Source organism: Opisthocomus hoazin, chromosome 17 (assembly GCF_030867145.1).
Source record: "Opisthocomus hoazin isolate bOpiHoa1 chromosome 17, bOpiHoa1.hap1, whole genome shotgun sequence".
Classification (NCBI taxonomy): domain Eukaryota; kingdom Metazoa; phylum Chordata; class Aves; order Opisthocomiformes; family Opisthocomidae; genus Opisthocomus; species Opisthocomus hoazin.
The window spans coordinates 4,271,531-4,291,836 of NC_134430.1; the positions used below are offsets into that span (position 1 = coordinate 4,271,531).

General features: G+C 51.0%; 2 protein-coding genes across 4 annotated transcripts; both read left to right on the top strand.

The window, feature by feature from the left end:
• The first annotated feature begins 917 nt into the window (after positions 1-917).
• DHDDS (dehydrodolichyl diphosphate synthase subunit) lies at positions 918-14,166 on the top strand. 3 transcript variants are annotated; one of them, XM_075438027.1, is made up of 9 exons: positions 918-1,000; positions 2,209-2,292; positions 3,212-3,328; positions 3,957-4,099; positions 5,443-5,559; positions 5,748-5,849; positions 6,513-6,627; positions 8,827-8,934; positions 11,840-14,166. In XM_075438027.1, exons 2-9 carry the CDS (start codon positions 2,230-2,232, stop codon positions 12,074-12,076), a joined length of 1,002 nt encoding a protein of 333 aa, XP_075294142.1. In that variant the 5' UTR covers positions 918-1,000; positions 2,209-2,229; the 3' UTR covers positions 12,077-14,166. The 3 variants fall into 3 exon arrangements, with proteins under 3 accessions (XP_075294142.1, XP_075294143.1, XP_009941738.2); XM_075438028.1 differs by having other exon boundaries at positions 953-1,000; positions 2,214-2,292; XM_009943436.2 differs by lacking the exon at positions 918-1,000 and having other exon boundaries at positions 1,025-2,292.
• A 749-nt stretch (positions 14,167-14,915) lies between these two features.
• On the top strand, positions 14,916-18,549 carry HMGN2 (high mobility group nucleosomal binding domain 2). Its single transcript, XM_075437889.1, has 6 exons — positions 14,916-15,321; positions 15,928-15,972; positions 16,326-16,355; positions 16,677-16,727; positions 17,084-17,179; positions 17,640-18,549. Exons 1-6 carry the CDS (start codon positions 15,307-15,309, stop codon positions 17,673-17,675), a joined length of 273 nt encoding a protein of 90 aa, XP_075294004.1. The 5' UTR covers positions 14,916-15,306; the 3' UTR covers positions 17,676-18,549.
• Positions 18,550-20,306: the final 1,757 nt, after the last annotated feature.

The following is a 20,306-nucleotide window of genomic DNA, read 5'->3' on the forward strand; positions in this document are numbered from 1 at the left end:
CAGGCGCTGGGCACTATGCATTTCGGGCGGACGAGGCCGCGCGCTCGGGGCCCCGCCGCGCCGCGGGAGCGCTGGGACGCATGAGGCGAAGCTGTCCCCCCGCGAGCCAGCGTCTCCCCGGCGCGAAGAGCCTGGAGTCACAAGATTTGTCTGCGAGGAGACGGAAGAATGTAATCCGTGTTTACTGCTAGCAACCAAAGCTTGTTTGGGGCAAACTCTTGAATTTTTATGAAGTGGGAGGGAGGGAGGGCAGAGCCGGGGCGGCTGCTCGGGGTGACCCCCAGCCGCGATTTCCAAAGGGATTTCCTGCTGGGGTCCCTGCGGCAAGACCCCCCCCTGCTCCTGTTGCTGCAGGTTTTCCCCCCTCCTTTTTTTTTTTTTTAATTTGTTTTTGTACCAACTATGTAAAATGTGGGGTTTGTTCTTTTCTGTAAAAAAAAATATAATAAAGACCACGGGCAATGGCTGCTGGTGGAGTTCTGTGTGTGGTTACGCTGTTTTTCCCTCCAGTGGGTGCTGCGGGGGGAGGGAGCCAGGTACCTCCCAATCACCCTGCCCTGCCCACCTACTCCCAGGACCCCCCTAGCCACCCTGCCCTGCCTGCCCACCCCTAGGACCCCCTCAGCCACCCTGCCCTGCCCACACACCCCCAGGAGCCCCCCAACCACCCCCAGGACCCCCTCGGCCACCCTGCCCTGACCGCCTACCCCCAGGAACCCCCCAGAACCCCCCAGCCACCGTGCCCTGCCACCGTGCCCTGCCCACACACCCCCAGGACCCCCCGCAGCCACCCCGCCCCGGCCCTTCCAGGCCGCCCCGGTCCCGCTCCCCGGTACCAGCTGCCGCCCCCCTCCCCGCGCATGCGCGCAAACCCCGCCTCCTGCCCCGCCCCGCGGCGTCGGCGCCTGCGCGCAGCGGGGCGCGGGCGGGTGACGCAGCGGGTGACGCAGGCGGAAGGGCTCGTCACCCTCAGGGGGAGGCCGAGGCGGCGCCGGGCGAGGTAACGGGCGGCGGGGCCGGGGCTCGCCTCCGGCAGCGGGGCGGCCTCTCGGGGGCGGGGGGCGTCTCCTTCCACCGGGACCCCCCCAGAGGCAGCCGGGGGTGCCCCGGGCCCGGGCAGGGCCGGTCTCAGCGGGAGCGGGCGGTCCGGGGGGGCAGCGGCCTCCGGGGGGGCCGTGAATCCTCCTGGCAGCGCCCGCTGGGCCGGGCCTCAGCGAGCGGCGGCCTCCCCGGTGCTGCGCCCCGGGCCCGGAGGCGGGGGGGTGCTCCGGGACGCCGGTTTGCCGCGCCGGCTGCATGCGATCCCGATCGCTGTTCCAGCCAAAGGCGGCTCCGGGCCGGGGCGGGTGTTCAGCCCGGGCTGCTCCAGGGGAGCGTCCAGAGCCGCGGTGGCAGAGCCCGAGGGTCAGCGTTCCTCGCCTGAGCGCTCTGTGGGCAGGCACTGCTTCCCGAGGGGGAGGCAGGGGAGGCCTGCACAGAGCGTCAGTGCGATGGGTGCAGTTCGGGTCTGCGCCGGTCCCGAGCTGGGTACCGGGTGGCTGGAGCTGGAGTGTGGCCCCCACAGCGCTCTCTTCAGAGCTGCTTTGCCCACGTCTCTCAGGGTTCCTCTGCAAGAGAACTGACGATGAACAGGGAAGGTCAGCAAGCTCTTGTATCTCCCTGGCTCAAACCAGCCGTTGGTATTTGCTGTGCAGATAATATGGTAAAAACCCCAACGTTTTTACAGCTCCAGGGGCTGACGTTCTCTCATTGTGAAGGAAAAGAAATACCAGTGGTGACACAAGCGCGGGGTAGTCGGTGATGTGGGTGGTTGCTTCGTTGGGAGGATTTCCACCAGCTCCAGCACAAAAGCACGGAAGGTGGCTTTGCGTGGCCACCGCCCCGGAACTCTCCTGGTGGCAGCCCAAGCTGCGGGGCTGTGCTCGCTCACCAGCCAGTTCGGCTGGAGGATCTGGGAATAGCTTTTTTTCCTAACAGCCAGCTACTGCAGAATCCACTGTCGCGGCATGCAGCTGGAAAACTCCAGAGCTCGTTCCTGAGCTCCCCCGTAGTCTGCTTATCGAAGTACTTGCACAGATGGTAAAACGGGCTCCAAGGCAGCTAGTCAAAGCTTGTTTTTCCAAGGTGATGGTCTGTAGCGTTGCTTTGGGCTCAGACAGAATCTTCTGTACCTCTAACCCCTTTATTTTCATCTTCCTATTGAAAAAGAAAAGGAGCTCTTGGTAAAACATGTCGTGGATCAAAGAAGGCGAGCTGACCATCATAGAGAGATTTTGTGCCAACATCATTAAGGTAAGGAATGACTTCGGTTACCGGTGGTAAAGAGCTGGTGGGTTCATCAGGGTTCAGAGCGGGACTGTCTCTGCGACTGCTCCGCTCTAGAAGGGCAGGGATGCTAGCAAGGGTACGTGTTAATGCTGGCACTGGGTGTGCATCCCTAAACAGCATTCGAGGATGGAAAATTACTTAAGCCGAGTCTTGCGAATGAGCAGGGCTGCAGGCAGTGCTTGCCAGTAATGAGCTTACACTCCCAGGCTTCCATGTTCTGTGCCCTTGCTGATGGAGGCAGGGCATGGGAGGAGGGCGAGAAGCAAGATGGTCGGGTTATGAGTCTGAGAAATGAAACTGAGTTTTTGCTGAGTAGACTGGCAGCTCACCAGTTCCAGGAAAATTCCGTCCTTGCTCAGCAGAGTCCTGAGACTGGTGCTGCTGCCCTGCTCTCGGAAGGATCTGGGCAGACCTCATGATGTCAATGGAAATGAATACTCCTCTTAGGTGGGGGGAAGTCTCGTGACTTGTTTTGTTTTCTCTTAAGTTAATTGTCTGTGAAAATGCCCTTGAACTCAGAAATAAAACCCACTTACACTTAGGGCAGCATAAGACTGTGCGCACCCTCCACCGTGGCTGCGGAGAGGTCGCAGTGGCAGGGCTGCTCTCTCCACTGAGTGCCACAGTTCTCTGTAGCGTGGTAGAAATGGGGAGGGCAAAGCTGCCTCTCAGTTCAGGCAGTTATCAATGCTGATGCGCTTCTTAGAGAGCCTAAATGAGGGTTAATGAACAGGTAACTCACATCTTTCTTGTTCCAGACTTTCGGTGGGAAGCACTCCTAGAAATAGGTGGTGCTGCCATGAACAGGGACCAAAGTCTGCGATGCAAGAGGCCGGCTTGGCTGTTCGCTGTCTGGTCTGTTGTGTTCCTCCGTATTTTCTAGGCAGGTCCGATGCCCAAGCATGTTGCCTTCATCATGGACGGCAACCGCCGCTACGCCCGGAAGTGTCATGTGGAGAGACAGCAGGGGCATTCGCAAGGCTTCGATAAGCTGGCGCAGGTGGGGAGGATGTTTGCTGCCTTAAAGTTGTGCATTGAAACCTCGAGCTGTGTTCACCAGCTGATTTTTTACCACTTGGCTGGTGTGTTGTGTTCCTTTTCTTCGCTGGAGTCGGGTCCGTGCTTGGAGCTGACATTACTCGTCGGGGTTCCCAGCTTCAGCTCCTCTCTCTCTCTTCCTGTTATCTGCAGAGTCACTCTAATCAGCTATTTTTTTCTCCCCTCTGTTTTACACTCGATTAAAATATCTGCCTTGCAGATCTTGAAGCTTTTAATTCTGTGAAGCAGGTTGAATTTCTTTGAAAAGATTTTGAAAGGTATGATCTTATATACCTTAGAATATTATCTGCAAGAAGTGCTTTCCCGGGCTGGATTAGCCCCATATCTGTTGTGGATTCACATCCTTAGATAGTGAGATTTTCCTCCTGTTCTTTAACATGAAGCTGAAATTCTCATCAGGTGGGTTGCATTGTCAGCTCTTGATGCTTGTTTCTTTTGATCCAGTCTTAGCATAGTGGGAAAAGACAGGAAGGTTTTAGCAGTGGAGAAGCTGGGTCTCGCTGACCTGTCTGATTGTCTGAGTCTGCCTACCTGACTTTTGTTTTCCATTATATTTTGTCTTCTCGCAGACACTACGGTGGTGCTTAAATCTGGGCATTCGGGAGGTCACTGTTTATGCCTTCAGTATTGAGAACTTTAAGCGCTCCAAGGAGGAGGTGGATGGACTAATGGATCTGGCAAGACAGAAATTTAGCCGCCTATTGGAAGAGCAGTAAGAATCCTCTCATGTCTGGGTTGCACAGGGTGGAACTAAAGCGGAACGTGATTAAGAGGTGTTACAGAGATGTTGGTGGCTGAGAAAATGGATGAAATTATGGAAGCTGTTCTCCACCTCCAGCCAGAGATTTGTGTTGAGGGGCTCTGCCTGCATGGATGGGGAAGTGCAGTCCCCAAGCACACCGGATTCGTGTCCGTATCATACAGCTAACGGTGCAACAACCCTGTCCAGACCGTGGGGATAGTACAGCTTTCAGATGAGCACGGCACAATCAGAAGTTCCTGCTTGGCACTAGAGTGCTAGATGCCTTGTTTTCAGGAAGTGTCAAAGCCTTGTCTTCAATTCTGTCATGGTATTCTTGGCAGGTCGAGTTTAGCTTGGTAACTTGAGACTTTTACTTGTGGGCACACGGTGTGTTAAGTCACGTGCTGGAGCTGGAGAGCTAGTTCAACCTATTGTGTGTAGATGGGACTGGTACAGATCTGAGTGAGCAGGGAGCGGTGTTACAGTGCCCCGGTGCGCAGTGGCTGTGTGTGTTTCCCCACGCCTGACTGGTGCTGAGTGGTGCATGGAGGGGGTGCTTATCCGGCTGAAGTCAATTTGAAAGGCAGTGAGGGGGTGCAGCTGGAAGAATGGGAGGGCGGGGGTAGCGTGTGTGCACGAGAAGCAGCTGGGAAGATCAGGGCTGTCTGAGCACTGCAGTACGCTGTGATGCAAAGAGGCTGTTTCTGTGGTTCACACCCGGTGCGGCCCTTCATCAGGGAGGTCGTACCACCAGTCAGAGAGCAGCACGAGCCTGTAGGATCCCACGGGGTGTCCTGTCTGCTCAGAATAATGCTACAGCAGGCACAGATGGCTTCCTATCTCATCTGACGTAAATCTAACACCCTCATTCAGTATTCTTTTCTTACACCAGAGAGTAGTTGTGCTGCTCTGTGGGTGACCGTTAGTCACCTCAATTTTTGATTAGTTATAGGTGGCCGGAATCTATGATTGTACTATAAGTTTTCCGTAAGGATTTTCATAACTTCAGGTAGGAATGCCTCATCTGTGATCATTTTCTAGTCCTTTGGTTATGTCTGTACCTCAGGAACCTGGATGGGGAATGATCCATTTCCTTTTATGGAGTGGTTTGGGATGATCAAATCTAAGCCAGCTGTGAGCACCTGAAAACCATTTGGTTATTTTTCCCTTTTCTAATTGTTAGTTTTGCTGAAGCTATGCTTGCTACAGGCCTGCTGTTTTCATTTGGTAGATGTCACGCAAGGCAAACATGGCACGTGTGCAGTAGGGACTGATCTGTTTTCTGCAATCCTCACTCTTGTTGTTGGGTATAGGGAGAGCTTGAAGAAGCATGGTGTGTGTATCCGTGTCCTCGGGGACCTGCCACTTCTGCCCTTGGATATTCAGGAGCTGATTGCCAAATCTGTGCTGGCAACTAGGAACTACAACAAGTAAGTAACGCACAGCCTCACGGCTTCCTCTTCAACCTGAAGGCTGAGGCTTGGCAGACATGAGACACCTTTTTTTTTTTTTTTTTGCTTTGTCCTACAAACACACACAACTGTTGTAGATATTCTTCTTTCTGTCATCTGCTGGACCTTCCTTAGGTTAGTCTTTCAGTTATTTCTCCTCTTTTCAGATGCTTTCTAAACGTCTGCTTTGCATACACGTCGAGGCATGAAATCAGCAATGCTGTCAGGGAGATGGCATGGGGGGTGGAACAAGGACTGCTCGAGCCCAGGTAACTCTTGTGTTGCTGCGTGAGGTTTCGTAGTTGAAGACTGCCTGTCTTACCTCCTACGCTTTATTAATAACCTCTCAGAAACCGAGTGGCTTTTAAATAGATCTCATTAAACCGGTATGACTGGAACAAATGACTTAAAGTTACTATGCAATGTTTGGTTTTTATTATTGCAGTTACCATGGTGATAGATACACAACCAAGACAGAAGAGAAATTAGGTCTGTGTCTTAAGTTAGTTTAAATTTGAAGGCAGATTTTATGCCACAACAATTGACTGCTTGGCTGGCAGTCTTAGCTATGAGGTCAAACAACAGATGAATCATGAATACTGAACCGTTCCTCCACCCTGGAGGAGATGGAGTAGTTAGCACTCTGCTCTCTGCTCCAGATGGAAGTCCTCACAGTCTGGTTCCACCACTGTATTGTTTCAAAGAGCATGGGGGGGATGCTGTGGGGGCCGAAAGAGCATTTGTAATAGCCTGTGGCGCAGACAGCAAATTCCATCAGAAGCAAGTTAATGACTGGCTGTGGTACAGCACCACCGCCCAGCTTTAATCTGCAGTCCTGTGTTGCTGAAAAACCCTCAGTAGTTCTGGTGTAGTAGTGCCACCTCCATTGGGTCAGGAAAGTGATCTTAATAAGATGCATCTGTCTTTCTTAGTGATGTGTCTGAATCGTTGCTTGATAAATGTCTGTACACCAGCAACTCCCCTGACCCAGACCTCCTGATTCGAACCTCTGGAGAGGTTCGGTTGAGTGACTTCTTGCTCTGGCAGGTAAAGCCTGTTTTCTTATTGAAATATTCCATTTTTGTGTCGGAGGGTGTTCTGCTGACTCCAGGCATGAACTGACACGAGGGCTCTTAAACTCTCTCTGCCAGTGGTTAGGTAACTCCCTAGATGGACGGAGTGCTGGGACGCCTCTGAGGAATCTGTTTCTTGCAGTTCCGTGATTGCCTAAAATACCTTGCAGCACAAACCTGGAAGTGTATCATCCTGAAAATGCTTAATAAGAAATCACAAATTAGTCTAGCTGACAGCAGTCAAGGAAATAGATAGGACAAGGGGGAATGGCTGTAAACTAAAAGAGGGCAGATTTAGATATTAGGAAGAAATTCTTCCCCGTGAGGGTGGTGAAACACTGGCCCAGGTTGCCCAGAGAAGCTGTGGCTGCCCCCTCCCTTGCAGTGTTCAAGGCCAGGTTGTATGGAGCTCTGGGCAACCAGGTCTAGTGGAAGATGTCCCTGCTCATGGCAGGGGGGTTGGAACGGGGTGATCTATAAGGTCCCTTCCAACCCAAACCATTCTGTGATTCTGTGAAATAATGAACTGCTCGTCCTTTTGCTCCTCTTCTCACATTTAGGTAATTCCCCATTTGACTGGAAAATTCCTGTCTTTGATTAATTTAACCTGTCAGTATGTTTCCTGGGATGAGGAAATCCCAGGAAGGATGTCTGTATTCCCAAGAGAGGTGTTTGTCACGTCAGCTGTAGGTATTGGAGGTGTAACCCTACAACGTACGTGTAATGTACATGCCTGACTTGTCACAGTTTCAGAGGCGTATTTGACTCTCATAATGAAACAAGACCCTGGAGGACAGGTTCTAAGGGTAGCAAAGTCAAATCAGCATGACTCGGCTGCCGAGCTAAAACATAGTAAGTTCTTAATACATATGAAGTTTGTGTATTTGCAGTTGCAATATCCACAGCTACTTTCATTTCTGTTTCTCCTGTGCTAGGCTATAGTTGACTTGTTTGTAAGCCAAACTTTGCAGGAGAACATCTGAGTCAAGCTGCTTTACTTAAAGCTAATGTTTTGTTTTACATGTACAATTTGGAGCCAAAACCCAACTGCCTTTAAGCAACCACATCAAATGTTTCTATTCCAACTTACTTAATTGGCAAGTTCACAGAAGTTGCCTGGCCTGAGTTGCGGTTGCCTACCAAGGCATCTCCCTCTCCTCCCTGTATTTTTGGGCACACGTATACACCCTGGATGGGCCTCAGTGCTGCAGACTAACCTTTCACTTGTCCCTCATGGTGATAGTCCTGGCAGAGGTGCCTCAGAGACTGAGCTTGAAATGGGTGAAGCATTACTGAGGAAGTCAGTGCTCTGAGTCTGGCTGGCGTGGTGCCCCTCTCCCGTGCCGCAGATTACAGCAGAAGCAGCGGAGCAGAACGTGTGCTTGTGCTCCCACTCTGCCAGCTCATGTGTCGGAGCGTTGGTGCAAATTTCCCTTCACTGGCAATCGTGTGTGTCCTGACAGCCCCAAAGTAGGAGGAAATGGTGCTTTCGCGATGATTCTCTGATGTCAAAGAAAATGTCCTATGGTGTTGTTTTATATGGAATCGACACTAAGATTTTCTGTAGCATTACTATTTTAAGTGTTAGATGTTGTAGTAATGGTCATAGGAACACACTTACCTGAAACTTTGAGGAACTCAATGGCAAAAACGTGTTTTAACTCAAAAGCTTGCATCTTTCAGCTGTAGGATCTCTTCAGTGCCCCACAACTCTTAGATTCATCAAGCCATTTAAATGCCATGAGTGGGCAGTAAGGAATATCACGAGATGTCATTTCATGAACGGCTTAAATGTCATGTCCTGATCCTCAGTTCATCTGTTATTCCCTTAACTCAGTCTTTGGTAGTCCAGTGCTGCTATTTTAGTTTTGTTTTAAGTCTGTGATGCTTAAGCTATTAAAAATACCTCTCTGAAGACCAGTGTAGCATTAGAGAGAATTCTTTGCAGGGATGGATGACTAGCGTCACAGCATTAAAAACTAATTAGAATGACTCTGTTGTGCAATTTCAAACTGTCCTGGCTGATATTTATTTCATTTTAAGTAGAACCTGATAACACAGCCCAGGTAAAATCTTTGTGGGGAAACTGGCAGAGTTTGACCAACAGAGCTGCATCTTGATGACTTTTTCGCTTGCTAGATGATTAAATTGTTGGTGATCTTGCTTTCTGCAGACATCGCATTCGTGCCTGGTGTTTCAGTCAGTCTTGTGGCCAGAATATTCCTTTTGGAACTTGTGTGAGGCCATCCTTCGGTTCCAGATGAACTACAGTGCTTTACAGGTAAGGAAGCCTCAAGGGGCTGGGAAGTTCAGCACAGCACGTTATCCGCACAGCAGCGTGCTGGAGATCAGGTGAGAGTGTGCAGAGTGGGAACAGAGGACTTGTTTGTTTATTGCGGTTAGTTAAGGTCTTGTTTTAGTAGCAGCTAATGCCAGATGTGTTGCTTCTCCTGTACCCGTGTGGCTTGTCACAGCATCTTAGCGGGTGGCCACACTTCTCTACTTTTGGGAATATCTGAAGTCACCACTCTTTCTACTGCTTATTGCTCGTTCCACCAACTGGAAGTATCTGTCCCCGCTCCTCAGCCGACAGGACAGAACAAGTGAGCACTCCTGATTTGCTACAGGGCAAAACCAGCCAGTTTAACTCAAACCAATTCATCGGTGGCTCAAGCAAAGACTGCTTAGTTCACTCAGGAATGAGCAGGGAGAATTTGTATGCTCTTCCTCTAATTCTGCTATTGTTTTCAGGGTTGCAACAAGTGGGTTTAGAGTTTCCTTTCTGGGAGCTGAAGTGAGGCTGCCTGAGCTGTGAGACTGTGGACAACTGTAGGTTCAGATGTGCCTACTAAAGACATTGTTCCTATTGCTCGTTGTCATTGTTCCCCTCTTCTTAGATTTGTTGTTGTGAGCTCTCCCTGACCTGGTTCAGATAAGTCTAGCCAACTTAGTAGTGACTTAGTAATCTGGCTATTTTTAAGCAAAACAAAGTGGGTCCTCTGTTTTTAAAGATAGGCGTTTTATTGTCCTGTTCTACCTTCAGGGACCTTGCTCACCTCTGAGAGCTGTCAAAGAGATTATAGGCGGTTGTGGTTATGGGTGAATTTAATTGGGTGCAGTCAGTATGGAAGCATCCAAATTCTCCATGTCCTTAACCTCTCTTATTCCTCTTTCTGCCCCAAGTCTGCCCTTTTCCTACCCACAATTTATTGTATTAATACAACTAATGGCAATTCACCTTCTGCAGGAAGGGGAAAGCAAAAAAAGCAGTAGTGCTTGTCATTGACATCAGCTCTGCCTCTGACTTGAACAGTAAGGTCACTGTTCTGACTTTGCTCCTGGTGCTAATTTCCAGTGGGTAACAAATGCTTCTTCTGTTCCTAGCTAGTCTCATCTTTTCTTAGTTCTCGTTTGTGGCTCTGTGTTCATACTACGCTATTATCAAGGCTTTTTATTGTCCCCATTTGTTCTTTGGTCAGTTTTCTGGCTGTAAGATCCACTTTGCAGCATGTAAGCCTGCCCTTTTTTCAAGGAATGCGGCCCAGCTGCGCAGAAGGGAGGACTTTTCACTCGGAGAAACCGCTGAGGTTCAGGAGCTGGAGTTTTTGCACCTGAAGTAGGTGATCTTGAAAGCCAAAAGTATCTGGAGCTCTTGAAACAAATTACCTTGGCGAAAGGGATGCTTGTCAGTGAGGGTGGTGGGGCTAGGGCACTGGCTTGCCGAGAGGCCGGAATATATGACAGCAGCTGTGTCTACTCTGGGAGAGTGCAGCTGTGTTCAGGACACTGGAGGCAGTTACGGTGTGGATGGGCAGCCGGGTGGGAGTTTTGACAAGGTACAGAAAAACCTTCATTTGGAGGTACTTGACAAAAGATATCCTCTTTCCACCAACTCAAACAGCACCCCATTTAATAGTTATCATCTTCATTTTCCAGTTAGCCTGCTCTCGGGGGAGTCTGCTCCCTGGTTGTTGCTCACCGCTTAGTCCCAGGATCAGCTACAACCCGCTGTTGGTACATGGTAGACCAAGGGAGAGAATGCAGCCGTTGGTTGGCAAGCCTGCCCTGTGGAGGTGGTTGCGCAGAGTCTCCTCTGGTGAACAGACAGAATTTCCCTTTGTCCAAGGGTGGAAGTCTAATGCTGAACAGGCTGATGGTCTTTGCATTTCAAATAAGCAGAGCTAGAGCAGTGGAGTGCTATCAGTGGAGTGGGCTTTCTGTAGCTAGGGATATTTCTACTCTCATTCCTAGCACAACAGAAGCTAATTTACAGTGCCAGAGCATAGACTACGGACTTGGGCGCAGGGAAAGTGTAGTGAAGAGTGAGTCAGGCTCTCATTAGAGTAATTATTTCTTCTTCCCCGTTTGAAAGGCCAGCACTCCCTAAATATGTGTGTGTCAGGTTATGTCACGGTGACCAGTTTTACCCTTTTTAAAAATGAAAGCCTAATATTTCTGCATGCAGATGTGTTTTTTGCTGCTGGAGGCTGCAGGCTAGCATATGTGCAATAAGAAATCCAAAAGTGATGCTCTGCAAAAATATTTCAAATACTTGAAGGGCAGGCAAAGATAGCAACTGCCTTTACCCTTCTCCTGCCCATCCTGCTGTGTTTCGAGCCAGTACATTATTAGATCACAGGCATTTGGGAATGCTGAGCCCACTCTTGTTTGGGTTTTTTTTTTTATTGAAGCTGGTCAGCTCAATAGCTGATCATCAGCTCAAAGAATTGCCCCATAAAACATTGTTCTGAATCCCCTAGAACCTTTCAGCTGCGGTGTGAATAGGATCAAAGATTCTCCGATGACACTGGCGAGGCCAGCTCGTGCACGTGTCTGTGGTCGTAAAGTCCTCTGGTACGCTGTTCCTCTCTGTTTCCAGTATCTGAGGGTTTTTCCAGAATCTGTCATGACCTTTATCTATTTTCTCTAGGAGTTAATGCTGTGAGCAGACTTGTGTCTTGGACAGAAAGTCCAGAAGGATATCCCTGTATTTATTTTTTTCTAACTAACCAAGCAGGCTGCCTCAAAGTGGAGGAGGTGCGCGCAGAGCCACCCCTTGTTTCACCTGCAGATTGATGGCCAAGCAGAGGCTGTTTCTCCCACAACCTGTGCTGCCTTGCATCTGTACCACAGATGAGCTGAAAAGGCCTGGTAAAGTGCTAACACTCTGCTGCTTTTCACTCTAGAAGGCCAGAGACTCCTACGTGGAGGAAACGAGGCGACAGCAGATGGAAAGGGATCAGACTTATGTGATGGAGAAGCTGCAGCAGGAGGGGTTTGGATCCCACGGAGACTCTCGGCGCCGACAGACGCTGTTGCAGAAATGCACCGCCATGCGCGAAGAGAGGATCCAGGGCTTTCTACAGGCACTAGAGCACAAGAGAGCGAACTTCTTTGAAAGACTGTGTATGGTGTCTGCATGACATAGGTGCTGGGATGTTCTTGGGAAGACAATTTTTAACCATGTTAGAGGGAACAGCTGCTGCCCAGAGGAATTCACTCGGTGTGGTTCTGCAGTGGGGATGCAGGGCTGCTCTAGGGCTTTCCGTCCCCGCTGGCCCTGTCCGAGGGCAGGGACAGAATACTGTGAACCCTTCTAGTTCTGTGAATGCTGCTGAGGAAGGTAATGCCGTCCTTGTGTCTCGCCTCCCTGCCCCTGATGATTGTAGAACACGCGCACCCCGCCGTATCTCTGCTGCTTGGTACTTACAGGCCCGACTGTTTTGGTGACAAGAAGTTATCTAGAATGAGCCTCCAGTGCTGTTTGACTCCTTGTGAATTGGCCCAGGCAAACCAATTCAGTCCCGTTAAATCAGCCTGGACTTCATTCTTTCCATGGCTTCACAGCAGTGAATCTTCTGTTGAGTTTCCTCTGCCGTCCCTTAAGGGGAGCCCTGCTTTCTGTAGGGAGAGGATTATTCCCAGCGTAGAAGGGCGCCCTTTGCCAAGCGGTGGCAGAGATACTCCCCACTGCCTACTTTATGGCAGCATCTTGTCTTTTCCCCACCTTACTCTGCTAGTTTTGATGTATCTGCTCTTTGGAAAGAGCTAAAGCGAGGTGTTGTCAGGCTTGTCGTAAAGAAAACGGATACTCCAAAGCTTCACGGGGTCCTGTGATCCCTGCTGGGCTGTGTACTTGGGGAAACCCCAAGCGCCCAAGATGCTGATGTTGGAACTGACTGACTGTGCTTAGGAAAGGGGCTCTGAGCAGGCAAGGAAAAAGGATTGGCTGGGAATTCACTTCATGGCTTAAAAAGGAAAAGAAGTTAGCTAAAACCAGGTGATGGATATGGTATGCCAAAGCCCTCCGAGACCTCTCTGACTTACTGTCCTGTTCCTGGGGAATGAGGGTGGGCTTAGTTCGGGAGTACAGTAGCCAAAACCAACCTCTGACCCCAGCCAAAATGCTTTTGAGGGGCTGTTTAGTGGATTTTAATGGGAGTGGCCGCAGCAGCTGTGGAGTGCTTGTTCTCAGTTTTCCATTGGCAGGGAGATGGACTAGCTAATTTCCAAGATAGTTTCCGTCTCCAGTTTCTCCTGGTTTCTGTCCCTATGGTCAAAGTAACAGAAAATGTCCTGGGTTTTGTTTCTGGTGCACAGGCCGGTGCAGCAGTACCAGCTGTGGCTGGTTTTAAAGTGTTCCTTTTTACCTCCAGGTGAAAACCAGAAAATGCAGATTTAAAAGACTTTAAAGTGCTGCAGACTCAGCACTGGGAATGTGATTGTGAAGAGGATAATGACATTGTCAAATTGTGAATAAAGCATATTTATACCAAACTTACTTTAAAAAAAAAAATAAGCTGAACATGTAAAAGTACGTAGAGCTTATTCTGAGGGGTCATGAAGGTGGCGTCCAGGTCTGACACAACATGGTTCGACCTACGGCAGACTCCTCAGCGGATTCCTGTTAGACTGGAAACATTTGGAGGCCGTGTTCTTTTCACAGCCGTGCAAGCAGTTTGCTGGTAGCCCAAGGCTTGGCCGAGGGAAGCTCCATGCACGACCCTCCTCTTGTGTAAGTAGCAAACAGCAGCTTGGATGAAAGCATGCCGAGACGATGGGAGCTGTCGATTTTAAACTTTTTTGGCTGTATTTTATTTTCTCTGTCTTTACATTTCAGGAAGCCGTCTGTGGAAATGGTTTACTCTCCATGAGACGGAGCACTCTCCACTCTGCTTTGCCAGGCTGATGGGGACACGGTCTTCTACCCAGGAATGTATTTTTGCCTTGAAGAAAAGGTTTTCAGTTGTGTTATGATGATACTGGTGACCAAAGCCACAGTGGTGGTTTGGTTTTCCGCAAATCAGCAGTACTGTTGCAGGTGTGGTAATCGAAGGATCTGGTTTACAAAGGGCTTGGAGGGGAAGTTTCAATCCCCTTTGTAAAAGGCGTTGCTGTAGTAGGGGAGGAGAACAAGCCAGCCCTTCAGGTGCTGGGAAGAGGTTGGTGTTACCTGACAGTTTGTTTATCCCCCCCTGCATCGGTGATTCTGGGGAAACGCCAGCTTTCTCCTTACACCTCACTTCATGGGCCAGTAGGCGAAGTCCCGTGGGCCAGCTCCTGCATCTTTCCAGTGACTCCTGAAGGGACGGTTCCGGAAGCCGAGCGGTTGGCCTGTGAGCGAGACCTCGGCTTCCGAGCGTGAGGGTGGAGGGGGTGGGAACCCGAACTGTGCTCTGCTGGCCTTGGAGGTCTGAGGGCTTCCCGGGGGGGACAGGGGGAGCGTGTTCCTGGGGCTGGTTTGCTGGAGGAGCGTCAGGCAAAAGGTTTTAAGCTCGGGGGGGTGTGGCGGGGGGGCTGTGCCTGTGACCGGGGGGAGCCCGGCAGCCACCCCAGCGCAAGTAGCGGGAAGAGTTTCGGTGCTGTTTTCTGGCGTTTTGATGATTTTCGCCCTGTGTTTCCGCGCTGCCTCCCCCTCCCTCACGTCCCCCCGCTCCCCTTTCCCGCCCCCGGGCGGTGCCTGAGGGGGGGCGCACGGCGGCGCCTGGTGCTGAACGAACAGCTCCGCGCGCGCCGCCTCTGCAGCTCCCGCGGGGGGGGGTGGGGGGGGTGGTCCCGCTTTCCCCACGCGCGTTTGGGGGGGGGGGGGGGGCGGCTGCGTATCCCCGCGCTGCCCCGCACCCACCCAGCGCCCGCGGCTTCTTCCATTGCTGCTTTTCCCCTTTTTCCCAGCTTTTTTTTATGCCCCCCCCCCAATCCCCGCCGGGTGTTTCCCGCCCGCGGAGCACTGCGGCGCGCGGGAAGGCCGGGGGGGCGGAGGGAGGGGGGCGCAAGGCCCAGTTGCGCGCGCGCCACCTCCTCAGCATTCTCCCCCCTCCCCACCCGCTTTCCCCCGCCTGGCCCCACCCCACGTGACCCCGACGGGCCAATGGGCGGGCGGGGCGGTGGGGATCCGGCTGGAACCGGTTGGGCCGCGTCCGGCTCTATATAAAACTTTATAAACACCCGATCCCAATTAGTGGGGTCGGGAGCCAGCGCAGCCGGGCGGGAGCCAGCCCCCCGCCGCCCCGCACCGCCCGCCGCCCCGCACCCAGCGCGCCCGGCTCTTTCCGCCCCCTCTCCCCCCGCCCTCCCCCCTCCCTCCGCCCCCTCACGCCGCTCCGGCCCAGCTCCGCGCGCTTCCCTCACACGCACAACGCGCCCGCGCGCAGCCATGCCGAAGAGAAAGGTACGTGGGGGAGCCCCGCTGCGGGGCCTGCCTGCCCCGGGAGGGCGGGATCAGCCCCCCCCCGGGTTGGTAACGGCTGCGGGGCGGCGCGGAGCCCGTTACCGGTGGCGGGGGGGGGGAGCGGGCGCGGGGGCCCTGCGGCGGGGGAGGGAGGGGCGCGGCGAGCGGCGCCGGTCCGATCCGGTTGGTTTTGGCGGGAGGTCGGGGTGACAGGAGGCGCGGGGGGGGGGGGGAGCGCGCCGGTGGGGCGGGAAAGGGCGGGAAGCGGGCGCGCTGCTTTGCCGCCAAAACCGCCGCCCCGCGGGGGCAGCCGTGGGCGGGCGCGGGGCCTCCCTGAAGGGGCAGCGCCGCTCCCCCGCCCCCCCCATCCCCCCCCTCCCCCGGGGGAGGCCTCTGCTCCCGCCCCGCCGCGGGGTGCGGGGCCCGGCCCGGGGGGGTCCCGCTGGGGCCTCCCGCTCTTCCCCGGGTCGTGGCGGGCCCGGGAGCGCTGTCCGCTGGCGGGGGGGGAGGCCTGGGTCCCCCCGGTGCTGGTGGGAGCGGGTCCTTGGGGGAGGGGGGGAGCGCCTGCCCTGAACTCGGCGGTGCGAGCTGTGCTTCGCCTTCTAGGCCGAAGGAGATACCAAGGGCGATAAGGCCAAAGTTAAGGATGAGGTAAGAAGTTCAATATTTTGACAAAGTTGGGTCGTTAAGTGTTTGCGTTGGAAGAGGGAGGCTTAACTTTATTAAAATAAAGAAGGGGGGGAGTGGTCTTAATTGATCATGGCTTTTCAAAGTATTCACTGTCTTTTAACCACCATGAAAAATCTACTCGACTCCTGTTAGCTATAAGTAGTGATTTAAACGGGATCTTCTTATGTTTCTTAAGAATGGGGGGGAAAAAGGGAACTAAAAACTTAAATCGTTAGTTCTGGGATTTTACAACTTTGCAATGCGAGTTACTTTACGAGTTTTTGAGCGTTCATATTCCATCCCATTAAATTTGATCTTTTATTATTTTTGAACAGCCACAACGGAGATCGGCGAGGTTATCTGCTGTGAGTATTCTGTCGTTGAGCAGAGATGTCACCACACTCAGTTTTAAGCTGGAGTAGTGGGTACCGCATCTGTGTGAGAGCCGTAGGTATTCTGGAGAGACGCGTTGTTCAGGTGGAAGAAAGTTACTGGCTTAACGAACTGGCCCATTGTGTGGTGCTATGGGAGTGGTAGAATAATTGACAACCCAAGTAAGTGCTGCAGTTTCAAATATTTTGATTTGCTTTCATAAAACTAAACCATTGGGGTTGAATGTTTTTAAAATAGGAATAAGTTTGTCTTAAAGTAATTTGAGTAACACCAGGGATTTTTCTCACTTGCAGAAGCCTGCTCCTCCCAAGCCAGAGCCTAAACCGAAAAAAGCAGCTCCAAAGGTGAGTCGTCGTGTCAGTGCTGTTACTGAGATGTAAATGGGTTCTGAGAGATTTGTCCAGTAATAACCAATAAAACTTCAAATAACAGCGTGTGTGGCGATGACATGGAGCTGCATCCTTACTGCTGTGAAGTTGCACTGAAAACTTCTGAGCTGTACTAAATTTGCATTAAAAATACTGAAGTGAAGACTCCTCATAGTTGTTGTCGATCTCTTTAACGACGCGAACATTTGTGTGTTGCGTTCTTCTTGGGCCAACATCCACCCTTGGCTTTTGCCATTCTAGTTTTTGGGTTCTCGTGGCCTAATGACTGGAGGTTGGTAATCATAATGGCGCACGTCGTTTTACCTTTGCAGAAGAGCGAGAAGTTGCCCAAGGGAAAGAAGGGGAAGGCTGATGCTGGCAAGGAGGGAAACAACCCTGCAGAAAATGGAGATGCCAAAACAGACCAGGTATGGCGGTGGGTCTGGGCGCTTGTCTTACATCAGCGAATTCCCATTAACATATCGAGCATGGACAGGGCTAGGCTTGCGCTAATGAAGAGGGGTTATTGCTTGATTATTTAGACCTGTTGCTTGTGACACTAGCAACGTATGAACGGGCGTTGGGGGGAGGGGTGTTGCATGCTTGGTGAAGAGCTAAAGTTGCCTGTTGGCAAGCTGAAGTTGCCCCGGGAAAGTTACTGCTCTGCCTTGTTCTGAAAATGCATAAGGTTTGCACGGAATAGAGCAACTTCAGGTTGTCTTTTACGGTACCTCAAATGTTCGATTTTGTTTTGTTAAAAATTACACTGGTGCAGCCCAGATAAGATTTCTTCTGTTCAGAGAACTGCTGTTCAGAAAAAAACGAGTTTTATCGGTTGTTTGGCGCGAGTGCACGGTGTGTATTGACTGGTTCCCCTTTTTCTTGTAGGCACAGAAAGCTGAAGGTGCTGGTGAAGCCAAGTAAAATGTGTGAATTTTTGATAACTGTGTACTTCTGGTGACTGTACAGTTTGAAATACTATTTTTTATCAAGTTTTATAACAATGCAGAATTTTGGTTTACTTTTTTTTAAGCTATGTTGTTAGCACACAGACCGCTTCGTTGTTGTGTTGGGGGGGGGGGGGGCAGTGGGGACAAATGTCACTTAGTCTATTTCTGGGAACCTAAATTTTAATAAGAAAAGTTTTCCCGGTCCCACAGCTTTTGGAAGAAGGGCTCTTCCTGAATCGCAGAGGAAGGGATTCCTTTGTGCTGTCCCTCTGTTAAGTTCTGTGAAGTGCATCCAAGTGACCATCGAAGCTCCCAAGGTGCCTGTTGCCGACTTCAAAACCACAGTTTGTAGTGCCCTCGGCATTCCCTTTCACGTCCTCGTTGTTTGCCTAAAGCCAATCACTCCAAAACACGGCAGAATTGGCATTTTGGGGCTTGCCACTCTAAATGCATTGTCAGGTGATCCAGACTTCTGGTGTCTGATTTAGGGATCTAATGGCTCGAAAAGGAGCTGTACTTCCTCTTTTATATTGTGGATCTTCAGATTAAGAAACCTGCATTTTAATTTTTTTTCCTCTTAAAGTCAGGGTAGGTTTGTGAAGCGTTGTTAAACAACATGCTAAATGTGAAAGTGTCCACCCTCACTCTAAACTTTCCCCTCTACAAGTATGAAATGAAGATTCTTCCGTTTTATAGCAACGTTTACGTTTTGGTAGTCCATGAAGGGAGGGGAGTTTGACGGTTGTTGTAAAATGTTGCAGATTGTAGCCCATGTCCTGCCTAAATTACCATGATTGTTTATGAAAAGTACCTTTAATAAAGCTGGATACGGTTTGGCTTGGACTGTTCTTAATGCCTTTCTAAATTCTCTTGCCTTTATTTCACCTGCGATGTGGTTAGTGTCAGGAGGGTACTTGCCATGTACACGTGTGTGTTTGTATTTAGGCGATGCTTTGCTAAAGGCCAGGAATTTGGTTGGAGCATCTTAATTCAGATAATTAATCCAGTCTTAATTCACAAGTGAAAAGTGAGATTTCCCTACCTGAGAGCTGGAGCACTGCAGGATGTTTTGAAACTTGGCTTACTGGGAGGCCCAACATGGAGCCTGTAAGTGAATTTACGGAGATAAACTATCTTTGTTACCGTCTAAAAAGTGGCACCCTACGAAAAGGGGAAGAATACAGCAATCTTGCAGTCGCTGCAGAGAAAAATAAATTTTGGTAAGCTTTTCTTGGTAGTGAAACCAGAACTAGCTCCGTGAAACTGATGGTGTGTTAGATTTCTGTGCTGAAGCTTGGATATTCTTGCTTCTGCTAATCAAATACAGACTTTGCTGTAGTAGTGACTAAGCAGGAAACAAGATTTGTTGAGTAAAAATGCACCATTTGTATAGTTGCTACTTACACTAGTGCAGAGCCAAACCAGAAGCCCCGGTGTGTAAATGTCTCCTTCAGCAGCTTTCTGGGAGTGCTTTTTCGGTCTCTGGCCTTTCCCGGGACTTCAGCGTCGGCTCTTGGTTCAGTTCAGCGCCCTGTTTCAACCTGTGCTGTTTTCAGAGGGAATCTGATGGAAACCAACAGGGCAGAGTTTCACATCAGATTTTTGGTGTCTAGAGTGCTGGAAGTGCTCTGGAGGGGCTGGACGGGCAGAAAGCAGCCAGTGTGAGATGCACCAATAGGAGCTGTTTTTCCATCTTGTATTATCATAGCTGATATGTCTTATACTTGCCATAGCAAATGTAAGAAGTAAAATGTGTAATAATCTTGCGTATACGCTACCCGGAAGCAGCAGCTTAGAAACGGCCAACGAAACTACTGACTGCTTGCTTGAGCATCCGAGCAGTGGGATGCGGCTGCTGACAGGCCGCAGCTCCCCGGCAGCGGGAGCAGGGAGGAGGTTGTGCGCTGCCCGGGGCGTCCTCCCAGAGATGCAGCTTGGGCGAAGCCCCAGGACGTCCATGGGGGAGGTTGAGAAGCTGGGGTGAAGCAGAAAGTCAAAGATTCCCGAGAAAGGCCGTTAGGGTACCGTGACGTTGCTCTGGTCTGCTCTGCTGTGTCCTGTGGAAGAGACTTTGGAGGGAGCAAGCGTGGTTCAAGCGCCGGAGCGGGAGGGCTGAGGGCAGGTTTGAACTCCTCGGGGTTTCCCAAGGAGCCCGAATTTCCAGGTACCAGAGGGAGGTGAGCCTGGAGGCTGTGGGATGGTCGAGGCTTGGTCACAGCCCGGGTGAGGCTGTAAGCGCGCTCTGGGCGGTGAGCTTGGGATTTCACCCAGTAATAATAACGTAATTACCTTTACATTCAAATATTTTAATTAAATGTTTTAATATAAGGAATTTTGAAATAGCCTACCTTGCTTTTGTAGAGCCTTACGTTGTTGGGCTTCTACACAGACAACGAGCAGTTCCAAACGAATCGGGTTTTGAACGGGTTGCCAGCTGGAATGCTCTGGTGTTCTCTGCGAGCATCTTTGTGGCTGGAAGGTCTCTTCATCCCCTAGTCGTAAATAAAGTACGGCTAATCAAGTGTAATTGCAGGGTTTCTTTTTGGTGAAGAGCTTAATGCTTAACTATTACTTAAGCTTTTCAGTACTTAGAAGTTTCAACGGT

What these genes read in the sequence shown, in the direction of transcription:
- HMGN2 (XM_075437889.1), top strand. An exon ending in CGAAAAAAGCAGCTCCAAAG is followed by an intron (nt 16,728 to 17,083) that starts GTGAGTCGTCGT and finishes TTACCTTTGCAG; the next exon opens with AAGAGCGAGAAGTTGCCCAA. An exon ending in GAGATGCCAAAACAGACCAG is followed by an intron (nt 17,180 to 17,639) that starts GTATGGCGGTGG and finishes TTTTTCTTGTAG; the next exon opens with GCACAGAAAGCTGAAGGTGC.
- DHDDS (XM_075438027.1), top strand. Translation starts at nt 2,230, where the DNA reads ATGTCGTGGATCAAAGAAGGCGAGCTGACCATCATAGAGAGATTTTGT. An exon ending in GCTTCGATAAGCTGGCGCAG is followed by an intron (nt 3,329 to 3,956) that starts GTGGGGAGGATG and finishes GTCTTCTCGCAG; the next exon opens with ACACTACGGTGGTGCTTAAA. An exon ending in GCAACTAGGAACTACAACAA is followed by an intron (nt 5,560 to 5,747) that starts GTAAGTAACGCA and finishes TCCTCTTTTCAG; the next exon opens with ATGCTTTCTAAACGTCTGCT.